Here is an 18,253-nt window from a genome sequence, read left to right as displayed (position 1 = left end):
GCTTACTCCCATATAGCGAAGTGTGTAGGGTTCATTCGTCTATATTTGCTTTACTCTACACATAAATAGCATACCGCGAATAGCCAGTGGCGTGCACTTCATACATGCACAAAAGCACTGCCTACCCTAAAATTTATATATAACTCATAAAGCAGGAGGATTTTTGCCGTTTTATGCAATTTTCATGATGTATGCATACCCTGGTAACAAACCACGCCACTGCGAATAGCGGATACGCGTCTTACGGTCTTACGGTCTTTTGACACGGATCAAAGGATAATACGCCATAATAATATTTGCGCACAGACTGCCCACACTTCGACAGCTTATTAGACCACTTTCAGCGATAACATATAAGTGCTGTCATATAGTAATGAATAAATATATTATAATACAACACATATCACCATCTAGCCCCAAAGTAATCGTAACTTGTGTTATGAGTACTAGGATAGCTGATGAATAATGTTTACGAATGATATACAGAATTACGGGAAGATACCCGTGCTCCGACGAGTGGGTGCACGGGAATTTCATATATCCGTACACCCACTGCGATAGGGTAGGAATTAGTATCGATTACTTATAATATACAAATGAACACGCAGACACTGTAAAATATCACACAAACATTTTCAATTATGGGAATCGCCTTTGACTGGGCCAATCGGCCGTCATTATTGGCAAACATAACATTTATATGGCATATTCGGCATCCAGTGGCGTGCACAGGGCCTTCGGCCAGGGTATGCATAAAGCGGATATATGGCCTAAAATAGAAAAATCAATACGAGCTATATAAAATAATTTGGGTAGGCAGTGCTTTTGTGCATGTATAAAGTGCAAGCCACAAATGTTTTTATTCGAATAAGGCATAAAGCAGTACAGTCGCAGTGTGTTGCCACCATTAATATTAAAATTTACATTGGTGGTATCAGGAAAAAAAAAATACCCGGGGTTAATCTACTGAAACGAATGAAGACACAAGGGTCTTTACTACCAAATGTTTCACAGTATTATATTAACATGACAGTTTACTTGACATAATTTGACGTCCTAAAATAAGGATGGTAATTCTGTAACAAAACGCCAATCTTATAATGTATATGCTTGAAACGATGGCGGTATGTCATCTTAGCGCCGTTTGAATCTATAAAGAACACTGAAATGTATCGTTTATACACATAAAATCGATCTACTTTACTTATTTATTGGCCACAACGTTTAAATGACTATTAGTTCTATTTTATACATCATATATTATACATATAATATTACATAGGTTTTACACATAAGAGCGCGCGCAATTACACTCGAATTGTCAATTTTTACATCCCACAATTTGTTAATCACAAAAGTTACTGCACAAGTGCGGAAATATTTTTCATTAAGGCGCACTTGTCTTGTACGTTATCCCAATTAAAATACGCTCGGTCTGCGTTTCTAGTGTAAATTCCTTTAAAAACTGTAAAAAAAAACTACATAAAAAAATTGCGACTGCTTCTTTACAATCTTTACAGCCACGTGCCTATATCAATTTCTAAGTTTAGCTATCCCTCCTGTGTCGACATTAAAGCGTCGAAAGCATCAGAACCCGGTGTAACTTTCTCATTAGACCCAAAGTAACTAGAAAAGTTGAAAATACCCTCCTGCCTTACATTATCTGTCGAACCGAATTGAGCTTTATTCTTTGTATGCATAGGGGTTACGTTCGCACTAAAAGATTTTTGGGTTAACAATAATCTGCCTGATCCAGTTTGGTCGATAGCGGGGACGTAGCGATTCTCTTCAGGGTCGTATATAGTGGCTTCTTTTGAGGACAGTTCCTTTACCTCGTTGTACGGATTTGTTATGTACTCTGCGTAGATTTCGTCTTTAATGTTAACTTCCGGTGTGGACTCGAATTCAATGAGGTTTGATTCGTTTTCGTTTTCGATTGCCTGTTGGGATTCACTGACTGCTGGTTTCAAGATGGGTTGAGACTGTATCGATATTCCGATCGGTGTTGAAATCATCTGGAATAACAAAACTAGTGTTAGTTATCTTTCCATATAAAAATTCGATTTTCTACTGCAATTAATTAAAGGCCTTACAGAGTTGTGTTCCTAACAATACAAATTCAAAAAGGTTTTATTCTTGTAGACCTTATCACTTATGAAGCGTTCATACATAAATGAGCCTATATGTTACCATTAATGTTAGGTGATCGTGATAACTATATTCGTCGACGCAGAACCCTAAAACTTCATTGTATTAAATATGAAAACACTACACGTACCTCATTCAAGGGCTGCAACAGTACGGAAGATGTGAGTCCAGTTTGATCGTACAACGGGTTCCGTATAGGCACCATCCCACTGACAGGAGTGACGTTTACGCCTGTAACCGGCTTCCCAATAGGCGATATTAAGTTTGGACCGGTAATGGGATTTGCTCCGGGCTGTATTGACATTGGCGTAACAAGGCCAACAGGTGGGCCAGTAGCTTGAGGCATTGGTGTTGTTAGGCCAGGAGACATGCCAGCGGGATACGCCGAAGGAGGTACCGGCGTTATAGGACCAGGAGGTATGCCAGTGGGATGTTGTGTTGCGATTGGCATTACTAGATTAGTGGATACGGATGATGGATTTGGCATAGGCGGCACTGATCCATTCGCGACGCCAGGTATTGGAACAGGAGTTACTAAAGGTGGGCCAGGTATGGATGGTGATTGGGGCAAGTTGACCGGCGAATGGCCAACTGTAGCTAGCAATATGTTGGGTGATTGGGCATTGGACCTTTGTGGATTTGTCAAATTGTTGGCGTCGATGTTTGGCGCAGTCGGTGGTGAGGTAGAAGGATTTGGCATACTTGAGGATCCTACGGGAACGATGGCAGGAATCGGAGGGATGGATGGTTGCATGTGACTTGGTAAGCTTTGTGGTGGCTTCATGTTGTCGTTTGCTGAAAATTAACAATTAAAATTGTTAATTGTTTAGAAAATACTATAAATGAATGAATACACTTTTATTGTACTCCACATAAACGTAAAAGGGCAATCTGCTGAGTTTCTTGCTGGCTCTTCTCAGTGGAATCTGCCATCCGAACCGGTGGTAGAACCACTACAAACAGATTGACATGACGTTTTAAAAGTGCTCATAAACTAGGCCTACTTGAAATAAATGAATTTTGAATTTGGAAAACATAGTAAAAAAAAAAAAAAAAAATTTAACGAAAAGTATACAATTAGGCGGCCTTATCGCTACATAGCGATCTCTTCCTGGCAACTATGGCGTAAAACACAGCTAAAGAAGAGAGGTAGAAGGTGCATGTAAATAAACATATATATTTTGCATATATACCTATATATGTGCATAAATACAATAGTTGTTAAAGCTCACCAACCCGCATTCGAGTAGCGTGGTGATAATATGCTCTTATATCCTTCTCTACTATGAGAAACGATTCCAGAGCCCAACAGTGGGGTTTAATAGGCAAAAGGTGGTAGATACGAAGGGCTAAGACAACGCTTTTGAGAAAAGATGTTATCAATATTAATTTTAAAAATAACATACCTTCGGGAAACAATTCATTCTTCAAATTGGGCAAAAATTCTGCAATTATATCCCAAGTGATATACCACAGGTCATTGTAGCCCTCAGCGTTACTGAAAATCTGAAATAAACCAGCCAAGTTAATAAACCGAGTAATAGCCAACAATCAGTGAGCCCCAAAACTGTATTTTAATTTTTACGTAACTCCCTCATAACTCGTACTCTTTTATACTCACTACACTAAATCGCATCACTCGCCTGCGTTATTCGATCGTTTTCTTGTAGCGTACTCAACACCTTAATTCATTTACTCGGCTTCTAAGTGGTGTGGCTTAATGTTAAATAGATCTTTAACTAAGAGCTATCGTTAAATTATCAAAATCATTTTTTAAATCTGACATGTAATTCTAGGGCGTTCAAACAAAAGAATAATGTTAGAAAGAGATAGATAGATATAGAATTTATGATTTAAATTTGAATCAATAAATAAACTACGACAACACATCGCTGGCCCCAAAGTAAGCGTAGCTTGTGCCATGGGTACTAAGTCGGCTGATGAACATTTGTTATATCAAATCCCAACACGCACCTCTAACTTTTTTATTAATGTGCGTTTTAAGTAATTAAATAACACTTGCTTCCACGGTGAAGGAAAATATCTTGAGGAAACCAGAATGAATGAGAGTTCTGCATAATGTTCTCAAAGGTGTGAGGACTACACACACTTTTGAGTACATTACCACCAATCCACACTGGGCCAGCGTGGTGGACTATGGCCTTGTCCATTTCCCATTGTGGGAGGAGACCTGTGCCCTGTAGTGGGCCGGTAATGGTTTGATATGATGATGATAAATATTTATAATATAAAGATAAACACCCAGACAGTGAAAAATTGAAAAATTCACTGCCCGCGGTCGAAGTACACGGGTGGCAGCTAGAGCAAGGAAAAAAAAAAGGGGAAGTTTAACTACGACAATACACACATCTCCACCTAGCCCCAAAGTAAGCATAGCTTGTATCATGTCGTACTTAGACGACTGATGAATATTTTTATGACTTATATAGGTACATAAATACTTATAATATAAAGGTAAACACATAAATACTTATAAACTGTTTCATGTTAGGAAAACTTAATTTTTAGGTATATTTTGCTGCATTTTTGCTGGGTTCTACCAGGCACTCTTGATTATATAGAACTTATCCGTGGAAACCTGTTATTAGTTTTAAGTCAACCAATTTTTTAACTATTTAGTAATTACAACAATTAAAGAAATATAAATAAATACACAGATATACACCCAGAAAAATTCTAATTTAAAAATGTTTTATTTATGTAGACCTTGTTGCAGGCACTTATGAAGCGTTCATACACTTAACATGTTACATTAATGTTAGTGATTGTGATAACTGCATTCGTTAACTTAAAACTAAAGCTAGGAGGGTTCCAAACGCGCCCTGGTCTAAAAACCACAAAAAACATACCCAGGTTTTTTTTTTGTTATCACCATCTCACAGTCTAGTTAATGTTGAGCTATGAAGTAAGAGCAATTGAAAGACAATGAATTCACGTTCATCACACAAACATACACAGGGTTACTGCCTACTGGGCTTATTGCCCGATGTGGAAGTAAACGTGTGTCAGCTAGAGCAAAAAGAAGAGAGAAAGTTAGAGAGGGAGAAGTTAGAGAATGTAGAGAAGTTATATCCCGTACTTTGACAGAATGCATGACGAGCAGAACGTTCTTGAGCGACTCAAGCGCCGCCTCCCGCAGCGGCTCCGCGGGCGACGCCAGCAACGCTTGCTGCACTCGGATGATGCGCGACCACAACGATGCGAACGACGCCCGGCCCACCAACGCCGGCAGATGTTGCAGGAACACCTGACGAATTCCACATGAAAAGTATTCCCGCGTTTATATCCGGTTTAAAACTATTATTTTCTGTCTAAAATGTTCAGCGGTGAGCGCTGCATTCTTATAATTAAGGTAAGTATTATATAGGTAAGACTTTGACTTCACTTCCGGGGGGCCTCAGCACGTACTTCTAACTTTTCTTATTTCACACGTTATAAATAAGTTAAGAAGTAAATTATTTATCTATTTATTTCAAACCAACACATAAAAAGTAAGCCAAAGAATACAAATAAAGTCTGTGATTTCCACACTAGGATTCCCTGTGTAATTTAAAGATTTCTTTGAAGATTTGTAATCGTTATGTGCGTTTTAAGATAAGAAAATCGGAGATAGCCCATAGTGATTGCGAGTAGCCATTCAACTCCACTTCCGAGGAGGGCGAGTCCGAATCCCAGCGCAAATCTCTAACTTTTCTAAGTTATGTGCGTTTTAAGATATCAAAATTCCATCAAAAATTTCAACAACGGTGAAGGAAACAGCGTGAGGAAGCCTGCATGCCTGGTTCTATAATGTTCCCAAAGGTGTGTGGAGACCACCAATCCGTACTGGGCAAGTTTCGTGGACTACGGCCTTAACCTTTTCTCATTTTGGAAGAGTCCCAGTCTGCCCAGGAGATGTTGATGAGATGAGATTTAAAGCTAACAATAAGTCTAATCCAAAATCTTTAGATGGCGGACTCAATTTAGTAATGATATACATGGAAAATCTGCCATCTGCCATCTGAAAATGGTGATTTTTATCGATTAACTTAATAACTCATCACGACCGAAGCCCGAATGACCAGACGCAAAAAGCAAAAGAACCACTTACGAATCGACAGATTTACTAGGAGAAATATTCGTGGCATTTTCAATTTAAACAGAGTGCCTGATGTGAGATTACTTACTTATTCGATTACGTGAATGTTAACTACAATTTTTATGGAATCCTGTTTCCCAGTATTTCAACTAGGTGGCGCTCTCTCGTTTCCATACATATTCGCATCGTCGAATAAGAATATCTGAAACCAGGCACTCTGGTTCGAGTTCTTACCTTGCACATAACAGTGTCAGCCCGTGCAGCGGCGTCGGGCCTGCGCGGCGGGTTACTCAGCAGCGGCAGCAGAACATGCTCGAAGCAGGCCTCCCAGCCAGCGCCGCCCAGCGCGGACAACGCTGGCGCCAGCAGGGCCCGCTGGAGGTACGCTATCGCGGAGTACGATATCGCGCTGCTGGAACCCTACGACAACAACTTTATATTACTTCATCACCATCAGTCGTATTAATGTACGTTACATGCACACTAAGGGCTTCTTCATCAGATCGTTCCGACACAGACTCAGTTTCCAGTCAAAGTGAGATGGCTTTAGACGTCTCGTGTGCAAAATGGCTCCGCTTGCTGGCCAAACAGATTTCGGTTAAAACCGTCAAAGGCAATAAAGCTCAAAACTAAAGATTGATGAATACTCAATTCGTAGGAACATTACATATTGGATAGAAGCAGGCGTTACTTTGCGGAAATCCATGATATATTATCAAAATTAAGCTTAATCTGCTATACTCCGCGAAAAGCAGGAGAATCTGTGTGGTGTAATTTATAATTTCTTCAATCCTTATACTCCACACCAAACAGATCTTCGGCAATATACCCTCTACGCACGTTTCGCTCCACGTTTCAAAAATCTCATTTTGCAAAACATCTTTTAAACAGTGGACATAACGTAGCCAGTAATCATTCATACGAAATATTACATGCTTGCGACAAAAGGTTGAGACTTGATTTGAGGGAACAATTAGAAATTATTAAACATAGAAATGGGAGGTTCGAATTGCTAAACGAACAAATAAACTTATCAACTTCACCTCTATTGAACATATTCAAAGGCACTAATGAGGTGGGAGGGGCTTAGATAGATAATGTGGGGGTCAAAAAGGTATAAAAGGCGACACATTGGCGAATTTTTCACCGTTCGATCATAGAATGAGCTTCACCGCACACATTCGCAAGGCCCGCAACAAGGCTGCGTATGTGATGGGTCGTCTCTATCCGATGATTTGCCGCAAAAGCAAATTATCCCTCCGTCACAAGGTAACCTTGTATAAAACGTGCATACGTCCCATTTTGACATACGCCAGCGTCGTATTCGCCCATCACCCTCACAGCTCCTACAGGAGCTTTCAAGTCCTGCAGAACAAGTTTATGCGTATGACCACGGACAGTCCGTGGTTCATGCGCAACGTAGATCTCCACCGAGACCTCGATCTTCCCACCATAGCTCAGTACATGAAATCATTATCAAAGACCTACTTTGAAAATGCAGTCCGACACCCCAACCCCCTAGTGGTCGAGGCGTCCACTTACACCCCCGTCCCCGACGTCGAGCTTAAGCGGCGACGTCCGAAGCATGTCCTTGACGACCCCGACGACAAAATAACTACCGACAACGTGTCCCAACAACACACACACACGCAACATACACAGCGTCTTCGCCGGCGAAGACGAGGGCCCCGATTTCTGACGTCATCCGGACGTGGATCCCTACCACGGTCACGGGGGCGTTCGGACTAAACAATGATTAGTCCAAAAGTCCACCAACAGTCAGATTAACGTCGAACCGAGCCGAGGTCCGAGTCCTCGCAGGAGGCACCCTCGGGTCGACGTCTCCCATACTCCCCCCGATGTCGTCGAGCCCTGGGGCTCTTCTCATGGCGAGCTTTCGCGCTCGCCCCACTCCCCCGGTGACGCCGTAGCAACCCCTTAGGTGGATATCGGCAAGTGTCCTTCCGAAAAAGCAAAAAGCAAAAGAATTTTTCACTTAACATTTAGTCATTGTAAAGTCAACATCTCCTGAGGATGCTCCGGTTTCGGAGCGAAACGTGCGTAGAGGGTATATTGCCGAAGATCTGTTTGGTGTGGAGTATAAGGATTGAAGAAATTATAAATTACACCACGCAGATTCTCCTGCTTTTCGCGAAGTATAGAAAATTAAGCTTAATTTTGATAATGGAACATTACATATTTAAAATAGAAGTAATTTTGAAATAATCCGGACAAACAACAGGCTAGCGACAGGCGTAAATCTCGCGATCATTGCTGCCAAGCGTCACTTTTGCATACATAAAAAATACATAAGTGTCGTTTGTCAGCAATAATTTTATGATATACGCCTGTCGTGAAATACCTACGTTATAACGTTGCCGGGGGTGTAAAAAAATAGGGCGCAGTTAGAATGGTTTTCGCTTTTGGTTACTAAAAATCATCATCGTTATTATCCATATTACTGGGCCTCCCCACTCCTAGGACAGTTGGTTTATAACTTCTTAAAAATAAATTACGTCCATACAAATCTTAATATTAGGTTTTTGTGTTGTGATCATGAATAACCTTCCAATCGTCCATCAATAGCGCAGCAAAAGAGCAACGGATTGATGTGAATTTTTGCATAGAGATAGTTTATGGGCCGGAGAGTGACATAAGCTAGTTTTTATCCCAGATAAATGCACAGTTCCTGTGGGAAGATACGCTTACGCTTACGTTTTGTCCTTCAATCACGCAGCAACAGAGTAACGGATTAAAGTGATTTTTGGCATAGAGATAGTTTATAAGCCGTAGAGTGGCACGGGCTACTTTACTTAACTAAAAAGCAAAGTATTTATGAGAAGAAACGCTTAAGCTTCCGCTCACGCTCGCGTTGTTTGTTTGCTTGTGAAATATTAAAAAAATAATTTAAAATCCCACTGGTTAGCGGTTCAGAGGTTACCGCTTTAAAAAAAAACTCTTCTTTTTTGTGAAGATAGACGAATCGATCTTGATGAGTTTTAGCAATGACTGTAGCTTTCATTCTGTGGACGGATGTAGGCTACAACGGGTTTTTGTTTTATCTTACGGGAAATCAGAATTTATATAATTTCTGCCGCCTTCCAAATGCTATGTGGTCATTGAAAATATAATTTATGTAATTGAAATAATTATAATGAAAGAATGGGTAAATATCATTATTAATGTCACAGTGACTGAGTTCGAATGAATTTTGCACAGTAGCTCTGTGCAATAACGTTAATCCGACACGTAGTAGGTATATTTCGTGTATGTTCACGCACATTTTTTTTACAACTTCAATTCATGTGTATAGTTGCCTAGCGACCCCCCCGTGACATATATTGTTGTGGACTTACTTTTAGAATTTTTAAACAGACAATTCCGTGATATTTTTATTTTGGCGTAACTGTTTACTCATCTTTATGTTACGCTCATATTCGTCGTAGACTATAAACTCATAAAGATATTTTATAATTCGAACCAAGTAGTTCCTGAGATCAGCGCATTAAACCAAACAAGCATTATATTTTAACAAATTAAATACCTAACCCACGCCATTAAAAAAAGGATTTACAACAGTACTACTGTACTAGTAGTAGAGTTGGCCGTCCGTCCGTCCGTCCGTCCGCAGCCTTTTATAAATAAATTCTTTACTAGCGCGGTTTAAACATAATTGATAGGTATCGAAATATATGTATTTTGATTTTAATAAAAAAAACGCTTTTAAATCTAATGTTGTAACAATTAACCACGGAATCCTTCGTACAAATACAATGGGCACATTTAATATTGAAACTTACCAAAGCATGCCATGGCGTGAATGATGAGCACAAAATCAGTTTAATGGCCGATTCCATCGCTGGTGTTTTACGAAATGTTTTCTAATTGTACACCCACGCTGACAAACCTTTCCACTGTTATTATTTGCATTTATTTCGTTATATTAGAATGTCATACGGATAAGGTAATATTTTATTTATGGCAAACCTTTTCAGTGTTATTATTTTATTATTATTTATGTAACAGAAATGTGTCGATATTTTAGCTGCATCATAAACCTATCTTGTAAAACAAAGTCGCTCCCGCAATAAATATAACGACAACTATACAAGGGGTTCTCAGATAGCTAATGAATATGTTTATGAACAATATACATAAATACTAACAATATACAGATGAGTTCTAAGATACTGAAAAACATCACACGAAACTTTCCAGTTGTGAGAGTCAAACCTTGGACTCAGCAGGGTCGCTGCCCACTCTAGCTACCTGTCACTACACAAGCTTCTCTACGGTCTGAGGGGGGGTTCAAGCTGTCCTGATCCCCTCCTCTTTAGCGCGGGAGCCTCAACAAAAATTGGGGTGGTTGGCAGACTTCCGGGAGATATACAACGGCCACAAGCCGACAAGAGGGACATTTTAGTTTGGGTATACCCCTTTAGAAGGGGGTATCCCACGTAACCAGGTAGCAATAAAGCTAGCAGCAAAAAAAAAAAAAAGGTTGCCCACTGCGCCAATCGGCCGTCGGCGTAGTTGCACTTATAATATAATAACTGAAGTTAATTCTTTCACAGGTCTCATTCCTCAATTTGGAGCGGCCGCAAATAGATAGCTACGATCCGGCGTACTTCGCCAATATGTCTACCTCCTCCAGGCGGTACAACCGGTCCGACACTCAACACTACATGAATATGGAGTTTACCTTATTAAAGTTTGACAACAAACTTTGCACTGTGAGTTTTATTTTAACCCATTATAATATCTACCATCATCATATTATTATCATCATCTGACGGCCGATTGGCGCAGTTTTCAGCGATTCTGCTTTCTGAGTCCAAGACCGTGGGTTCGATTCCCACAGCTGGAAAATGTTCGTGTGATGAGCATGAATGTTTTTCAGTGTCTGGGTGTTTATATGTATATTCTAAGTATTTATGTATATTATTTATAAAAATATTCAACAGTCATCTTGGTGCCCATAACACAAGCTACGCTTACTTTGGGGCTAGATGGCGATGTGTGCATTGTCGTAATATATTTATTTAGTTATATATAACCATACCGGCCCACTAGCCGTAATCCGTATGGCCGTAGTCCACCACGCTGGCTAAGTGCGGATTGGTGGACAGTAAAAAATATACTTATTTCAATCTATAAACATGCATTATATCTATTCTATGGTTTACTTGCCCTACTGGTTACATAAACTGAAGCGCGATAACGTATCTCGCGACAGCAATGCGACAGGCGTAAATCTTCCGATCGCTGCTGTCAAACGTCACTTTTGTTTATTTATTGTACGGAATAGTTTGTATTGTCGTAGTATATTAATTCATCTTATCACCGGTCCACTTCAGAGCACGGGTTCCTACCACAATGAGAAGGGGATAAGAGCGTAGTCCACCACGCTGGCCCAGTGCAGATTGGCGGACTCCATACATATCTATGTATGGAGTCCGCCAATCTGCACCTTGAGAACAATATTGTTAAATCTCAGGCTGGCTTAGAACTGTGCGTTTTTATAACTTTTTTCTCACATTGAGGTTATTCAAAATCAGGTTCCAGGAGGTGTCATCATCAGTAGCCCATTAGTCCACGGGTCTCCAATAAAAATGAGAAGGGTTTAGGTTATGGTCCACCAAGCTGGCGGCGGCGGGGCTGGTGGACTACACAACCCTTTGAGAACATTATGGAGAACTATCAGGTTTCCTCACGAAGTTTTCCATACCGTTGAAGCAAGTGATATTTTAATTACTTAAAACGCAGATAACTTTAAAAAGTTGGAGGTGCGTGTTGGGATTCGAACTCGGCCTCCCAAAAATGAAGTCGAGCTCCTTGAAGTGGTGATAGCCCAGTTGATGGCCCAGCTTCAATAATATCAATTATTATTAACTTATTTGTTTATTTATTATTTTTATAATTTTTATTAGTGTTGGAGGAATTATCAATTTTTATAAATTTAAAATGCATATAACAATTTTCGGAACCGACAGTATTTGAACCTGCGACTCTCTGGCAATCGCGGCCTGAGCGCTTTCTCCAATTAAGCTACGGCTCTCCTACCATCGATGCCGAAATTAGTATGTGCCTTTCACATCAGTCTTATAGCGACTGTAGCGTCACTAGTAGGAAACGTTGCAGTTTCGATCTACTTTTTCAAAGGTCCATATTACAATGAGACACGTTTGAAACAAGTGATGACACATTGCTTTTTTATCATTTTTATAATTTTTATTAGTGTTTTTACCTACACTTGGAGGAATTATCAATTTTTATAAATTTGAAATGCATATAAAAATGTTTGCACACACTTTAAGCAGTCTGACTGTGAGTTGAAATATTATTGTTTTAGCACAGTTTCACATTTTACGAATTACTGTCGGCGAAAAACAAGCGCCGTCTTATCGAGTTGCAATACGATTTCTGCGATTGGCTTGAAAACGATCGGTTCTTTGGCGCGGCTCTGAAGGAAGCCTATTACAATACGCCCAAGTCGGCACGTGCGGCAGCCGTGCTGAAATGTCCCTTAACGCCTGTAAGTATATAAAAAATCAAAATTCATTTATTTCAAGTAGGCCTAATACGAGCTGTGATAGCGCAGTGGGTAGGAGCTCGTATCCACTTTCGCGGGGCCACATTCCCAGCACGCACTTCTAACTTTTCTAATTTATGTGCTACGCCGGTGAAGGAAAACATCGTAAGGAATCCTACGTGCGTGAGAGTTCTACATAATGTTCTCAAAGGCATGTGGAGTCCACCAATTCACCCCCAGCCAGCTTGGTGGACCATGGCCAGAGTCCTTCTCATTCTTAATATATTAACCACGTAGCAATAGCAGCAATTGCTACGGGCCCCGCGCGAAATGAGGCCCCCCTGTACTACTTCATTGTTGGTACACCGAGAAACGCATCACAAAATAGATAAACAAACAACATAGCTTTAATTTAGTGAGTGCTGTGATTTCGCAAAGCATGGAAGTTCTTAGTTGCATCAAAATCAGCAAAAATATGTTTTCCTGTTGAGAAATTCTCAGTATGTAGATAGGTAATGATAGACATTAAGTACCATCTCGTATTCGGGAAATCATGTGCCTAGTATTAAATACCCACATTGAAGCAACGAAGTGGGTGTAAGCTCCAATCCAATACTATGTGAGGATCAGGAAATAATTATGCAGCAAATAAATAAGCGGGCGATGACCAGTAACAATTTAACAAAACAAACCGAAACAACATGAATCGATCTTAATGAAAAACTTCAAATTTTGGATTATCGTCGCAAGGATATCTGTCTATGGATGATTAAATTCGAAGAGTGCGCTTGGGAACGATCGGATTTACTCCTCTTTACCATCAAATTGCAAGGGATAATAAGTAATCAAATGCTAGGTACAATCTGCTAATTAAAAAAAAAGGCCAAAATTCTACTTACAACCTAGGCTTTCTGAGTGACTGACAGACACGCACACGCAAACGCACACGCACACAGACATCGCCTACAGTAATTTACTACACTATTACTTACCCACAAAATTGTAACCTATTGATAGCAAATACGTATTGTATTTAAGATATTAGTTACGTATTGCGTATTGAATTGTATTTTTACCACTTTACACTTAAGAACCCATCGCTACTGAGCGATAAGGCCGCCTTTGGTTTTCTACTTCTGTCTTTGTATTTCCATTGTTCTTTTATTTTCCTAACTTCATAGTGGTGTACAAATAAACAGTTTAATAATAATAAATAATAAAAGTATCTAAATATTTGGACCTTGCTCACGAGATTACCGCCAAGTGGAATGTTGAGTCGACCGTTATTGTTCCGATCATCATTTCAGTCAATGGTCTTCTCGCGAGAAGCTTCGACCAACATCTTAAGAAGCTTTCGCTTGGTTGTTAGATCAAGGGTCGGATGCAAAAGGCAGTTGTCCTTGAAACGGCGCGTATTGTGAGGAAGTTCCTCACTCAGGAGCCCTGACCGCCGGTGCGGAGCGGAGGGTGGAAGTTTTTTTTTTTATAAATTTTTAATAGTGTTTTTTATTTTATTTTTAAGCATTGTTAATAATAAAAAAAATAAAAAGAATTAATGATAATAAAATAATAAATAACAATAACCCATAGCAGATCAAGGGCTCTTTTAAAGAATTTGCTACGGGCCCCGCGCATGCTTTATCAGGCACTGCTGGCCTCTAGTTGGTCTCAATGGGCTTGTGAAGATGATGGTTAAGATATTATTTTAATAAACTTTATTATTTAACTCTTTATTTGTACACCACTATGAAGTTAGGAAAAAAAAACAGAAATACAAAGACAGAAGTAGAATACAAAAGGCGGCCTTATCGCTTATTAGCGATCTTTAATTTCAGGGAAGATACATTTTCAAGAACATGGTAGTCCCAATGCTGAGGATGCCGGTGAATTTCCCAATACAGGACGGCCGAATTACTTACAATATGATTTGCCTGCATAAATCTATCGTGAAGTCACACGTAGATTTTCAGATAGTGGAGAAAATTGTTAAGAAAGTTTAAGTATCGATGTGTTATTTAATATGTGACTCTAACATTTGAATATATACTTTTTATTATATGTTTTTTTTTTTTATATATACAGACATCGTCCCCTAGTCGTAAGCGTATCTTGCGTTATGACTTATGGGTATTAAGATTACTGATGAATATTTTTATAAATAATATACATAAATACTTATAATATACATATAAACACCCAGCACGGCTAGCATGGGCTGGAGACAATTATATCCCCGGGGAAAGGATAAAATATCTTCTCCCACTGCTTTATCAACTCTAAGAGCACTGGCGCACAAGTGGAAATAAGATCCATATAATATATGTGTAATAACAAACGGGGGTAAACATCTCCTATTCCCTGTTCCCGTGCTTAGCAGGATTACACATTAATTATATCTCTTGTCAGGGGGCATAATCGGGGGATAAAATTTTTGTCTTCTCTGCTTTCCGAACCGGTGGTAGAGTCACTACAAACAAACACACTTGACGGTTCAAAAGTGCTTATAAAGTAGGCCTACTTGAAATAAATGAATTTGAATTTTTCTCCTGCCTGTGCTAACAATGCACACACTGAAAAACATTTATGTTCATCACACAGACATTTTCCAGCTGTGGGAATCGAACCTTGAACTCAGAAAGCAGGGTCGCTGCATACTGCGCCAATCGGCCGGCAAATTCATTCATGGTATACCATTGGCTTCCTATTAATAAAATAAAAATCCCTATATCCTTTCGTATGATTATTTGAACGATAAAATAACCAAAAGATACTTTTTTAAATGATCTGTTTGGAACGGCTGAATCGATTTCGACACGATCACAGGTATATTGAGTGATATATGCATGCAATAATGGCATGAGGTTTCGGTATGTTTTCAATTCTGTGGCTATCATATAAGAACTCACCTTTTTGCCTCTGTTGTCGGTACAGAACTCGGCGATCCCTTGCAATAGAGGTTTCCACGCCACTTCCCATAAGTCGTAGTCTTCAGAACCTGGGGAAATATGATTCGTCAATACGAATCCTTTTTGAATTTGACTTTTAAATTGTGTCCTTACCAACAAATACATGCCAAGAGAATTAGCGATTCTTATAAATCGGTTCGTAGAAACAGATTGGGGTTTAATAGTCCAAACAGGTTATTATGAAAATTAAAACATAAATTAAGACATATACAATGACATATACAATATATATATACAACATCTTCTGAGGATGCTCCGGCTTTGGAGCCAAACGTGCGTAGAGGGTACATTGCTGATGATCTGTTTGGTGTGGAATATAAGGATTGAAGAAATTATAAATTACACCATACAGATTCTGTTGCTTTTCGCGGAGTGTAGAAAATTAAGCTTAATTTTCATAATATATCATGAAATTCCGCAAAGTAACGCCTGTATCTATCCACTATTTTCAAACAGGTTAGCCCGTTATCATCTTAATCCTTTGGAATAGATTCTACCCTAGATTAACACATAGGTTGCTTTTTATCCCGGGAAAATTTACGGTTCCCGCAGGATTTATGAAAAACCAAAAAACCGCGTACGAAGCCGCGGGCAACAGATCGTATTGGAAGAAAAAAACAACTTGTAGAAGAATTAAAAAAAATCCTTCACTACTTTTGTACTTAAATAAATAAATATACTACGAGATACACGCATCGCCATCTAGCCCCAAAGTAGATGAATATTTCATTGAATAATATACATAAATACTTATAATATACATATAAACACCCAGTGACTGAAAAACTTTTATGTTCATCTAGCCCCAAAGAAGATGAATATTTCATTGAATAATATACATAAATACTTATAATATACATATAAACACCCAGTGACTGAAAAACTTTTATGTTCATCACAAAAACATTTTCCAGTTGTGGGAATCGAAGCCACGGCCTTGAACTCAGAAAGCAGGGTCGCTGCCAACTGAGCATATCGGCCGTCATTAATGAAGTACCGTTAAATAAATGAAGTACCTTGACCCTGGTCGGCCTCGTCGCGCCACCACTTGAATATCTGCGCGGTTCGGCTGTGGAGAGTGTGCATCAGGTCTAGGAGCTAAAATACAAAGAAAATACAAACACGTCTTATTGTTTCATCTGGCTGGAATAAGATAATGATAAATAAAAAACGGTTCGTTACTGAAAATATTAACTCTTGACACATTATATACTTCTTCCTACACAATTTGATTAGCAAAAGTTGTATTCATATAAATAAGATTCTAATTTTGTATAATTTTGTATTACTGCATATGATGTTTGGATATTAAATGTTTTGTTGATATAAATTGCAAATAATATGTAAAAATATGTCCCTCGAAAACGCTCGCCGGGTGTTATGGCCGTACTCGTGACGTCATAGGCTTATTAGAGCTTTAGAAAGTCATTGTTCCCGAAAGTTATTGATTTTGGTATTGATAACAAAAAACTGATAGTTCGAAATCACAAAATACTTGATATACGCAGAGATTTTCGAAATTCAAGCGCTACAAAATGTTTATATAGAAGTGACGTCATAAATTTTAATTCGGCGTTTCAACTGTCAAGGCGGATCGCAAGATTTTATGTATAGAAAAGAAATAGAAATCTCACTTTTAACATACGTTTTCCAAAACACCTTAATCATTAGATGAATTCAATATTTTAACGATTCTTTGTTATCGTCATCATGCGTATTAAAGAAAGATACCGCAAAACCTTGCTAAATAATATAAATGCGTAACTGTGTTCGTTTGTTTGTACTGTCTTAACGCCCTAACTTATAAACCGATCAAATTGATTTTTGAAAGGACGGAGAGTAATTTGCCCCTGGACAACAATGAGTTTACACGCGGGCAAAGAACGGGGTCGGGTATTCTAATAAAAAAAAAAAAAGGACCCAGAATTAAGAACATACAGAAACTGTGTACATATATTGAAGCATCAAAACCCAAACGTTTAGCATAAAATGGGAAAATGGACAAAACCCTTTGAGCTAGCAACATTCCGCGGATGTGAAGTGAGACGTGGACGGGGCGTTTTTACAATTTTTGGACACAATGCACTGCATACAATAATCGTTGAATGAGGGTTTTGGATGTTCACAATTCTGTGAATGTGAATTATACATCTCATACCTTAATGCTGACTACGTGATAGTGATCCTGTGTGTCGATCTCTTCATCGCTGGAGTCTTGACGCGTCTTGCGTCGCGCCGAACCACTTCGACGATCGTCTTTGCTCACCGCTTTCCTTCCTAGACAGAATAAAGTAAATAGATTAAATAAATTATTATAATTATTACTCTTTACGTGTTGGAGTGGCAACCCCGCACCGATAAACGCAGCGTTGGTCGACCCCCAACCAGGTGGACAGGCGACATCAAACGAGTCGCGGGGAGCCGCTGGATACAAGCGGTCCAGAATCGTGGAGTTTGGAGCGCCCTACAAAAGACCTATGTCCAGCAGTGGACGTCCATCGGTTGATG

The 18,253-nt window shown here is 39.2% G+C and overlaps 1 protein-coding gene across 1 annotated transcript in view; it reads right to left on the bottom strand.

Moving 5' to 3' along the window:
- Positions 1 to 814: 814 nt before the first annotated feature.
- The window catches only part of LOC120630876 (Golgi-specific brefeldin A-resistance guanine nucleotide exchange factor 1), a 51,640-nt gene continuing 34,201 nt past the window's right edge, over positions 815 to 18,253 (bottom strand). The window contains exons 23-30 of the mRNA XM_039900194.1: positions 17,904 to 18,022; positions 16,762 to 16,843; positions 15,686 to 15,774; positions 6,482 to 6,667; positions 5,249 to 5,416; positions 3,555 to 3,654; positions 2,279 to 2,943; positions 815 to 2,015 (exon numbers count right to left, since the gene is read on the bottom strand). Coding sequence (XP_039756128.1) covers positions 1,551 to 2,015; positions 2,279 to 2,943; positions 3,555 to 3,654; positions 5,249 to 5,416; positions 6,482 to 6,667; positions 15,686 to 15,774; positions 16,762 to 16,843; positions 17,904 to 18,022 — 1,874 coding nt within the window. The 3' untranslated portion in view covers positions 815 to 1,550. The remainder of the gene's footprint in view (positions 2,016 to 2,278; positions 2,944 to 3,554; positions 3,655 to 5,248; positions 5,417 to 6,481; positions 6,668 to 15,685; positions 15,775 to 16,761; positions 16,844 to 17,903; positions 18,023 to 18,253) is intronic.

This window comes from Pararge aegeria, chromosome 17 (genome assembly GCF_905163445.1).
Source record: "Pararge aegeria chromosome 17, ilParAegt1.1, whole genome shotgun sequence".
In the NCBI taxonomy this organism is placed as follows: Eukaryota; Metazoa; Arthropoda; class Insecta; order Lepidoptera; family Nymphalidae; genus Pararge; species Pararge aegeria.
This window is presented reverse-complemented; position numbering and strand designations above follow the sequence as displayed.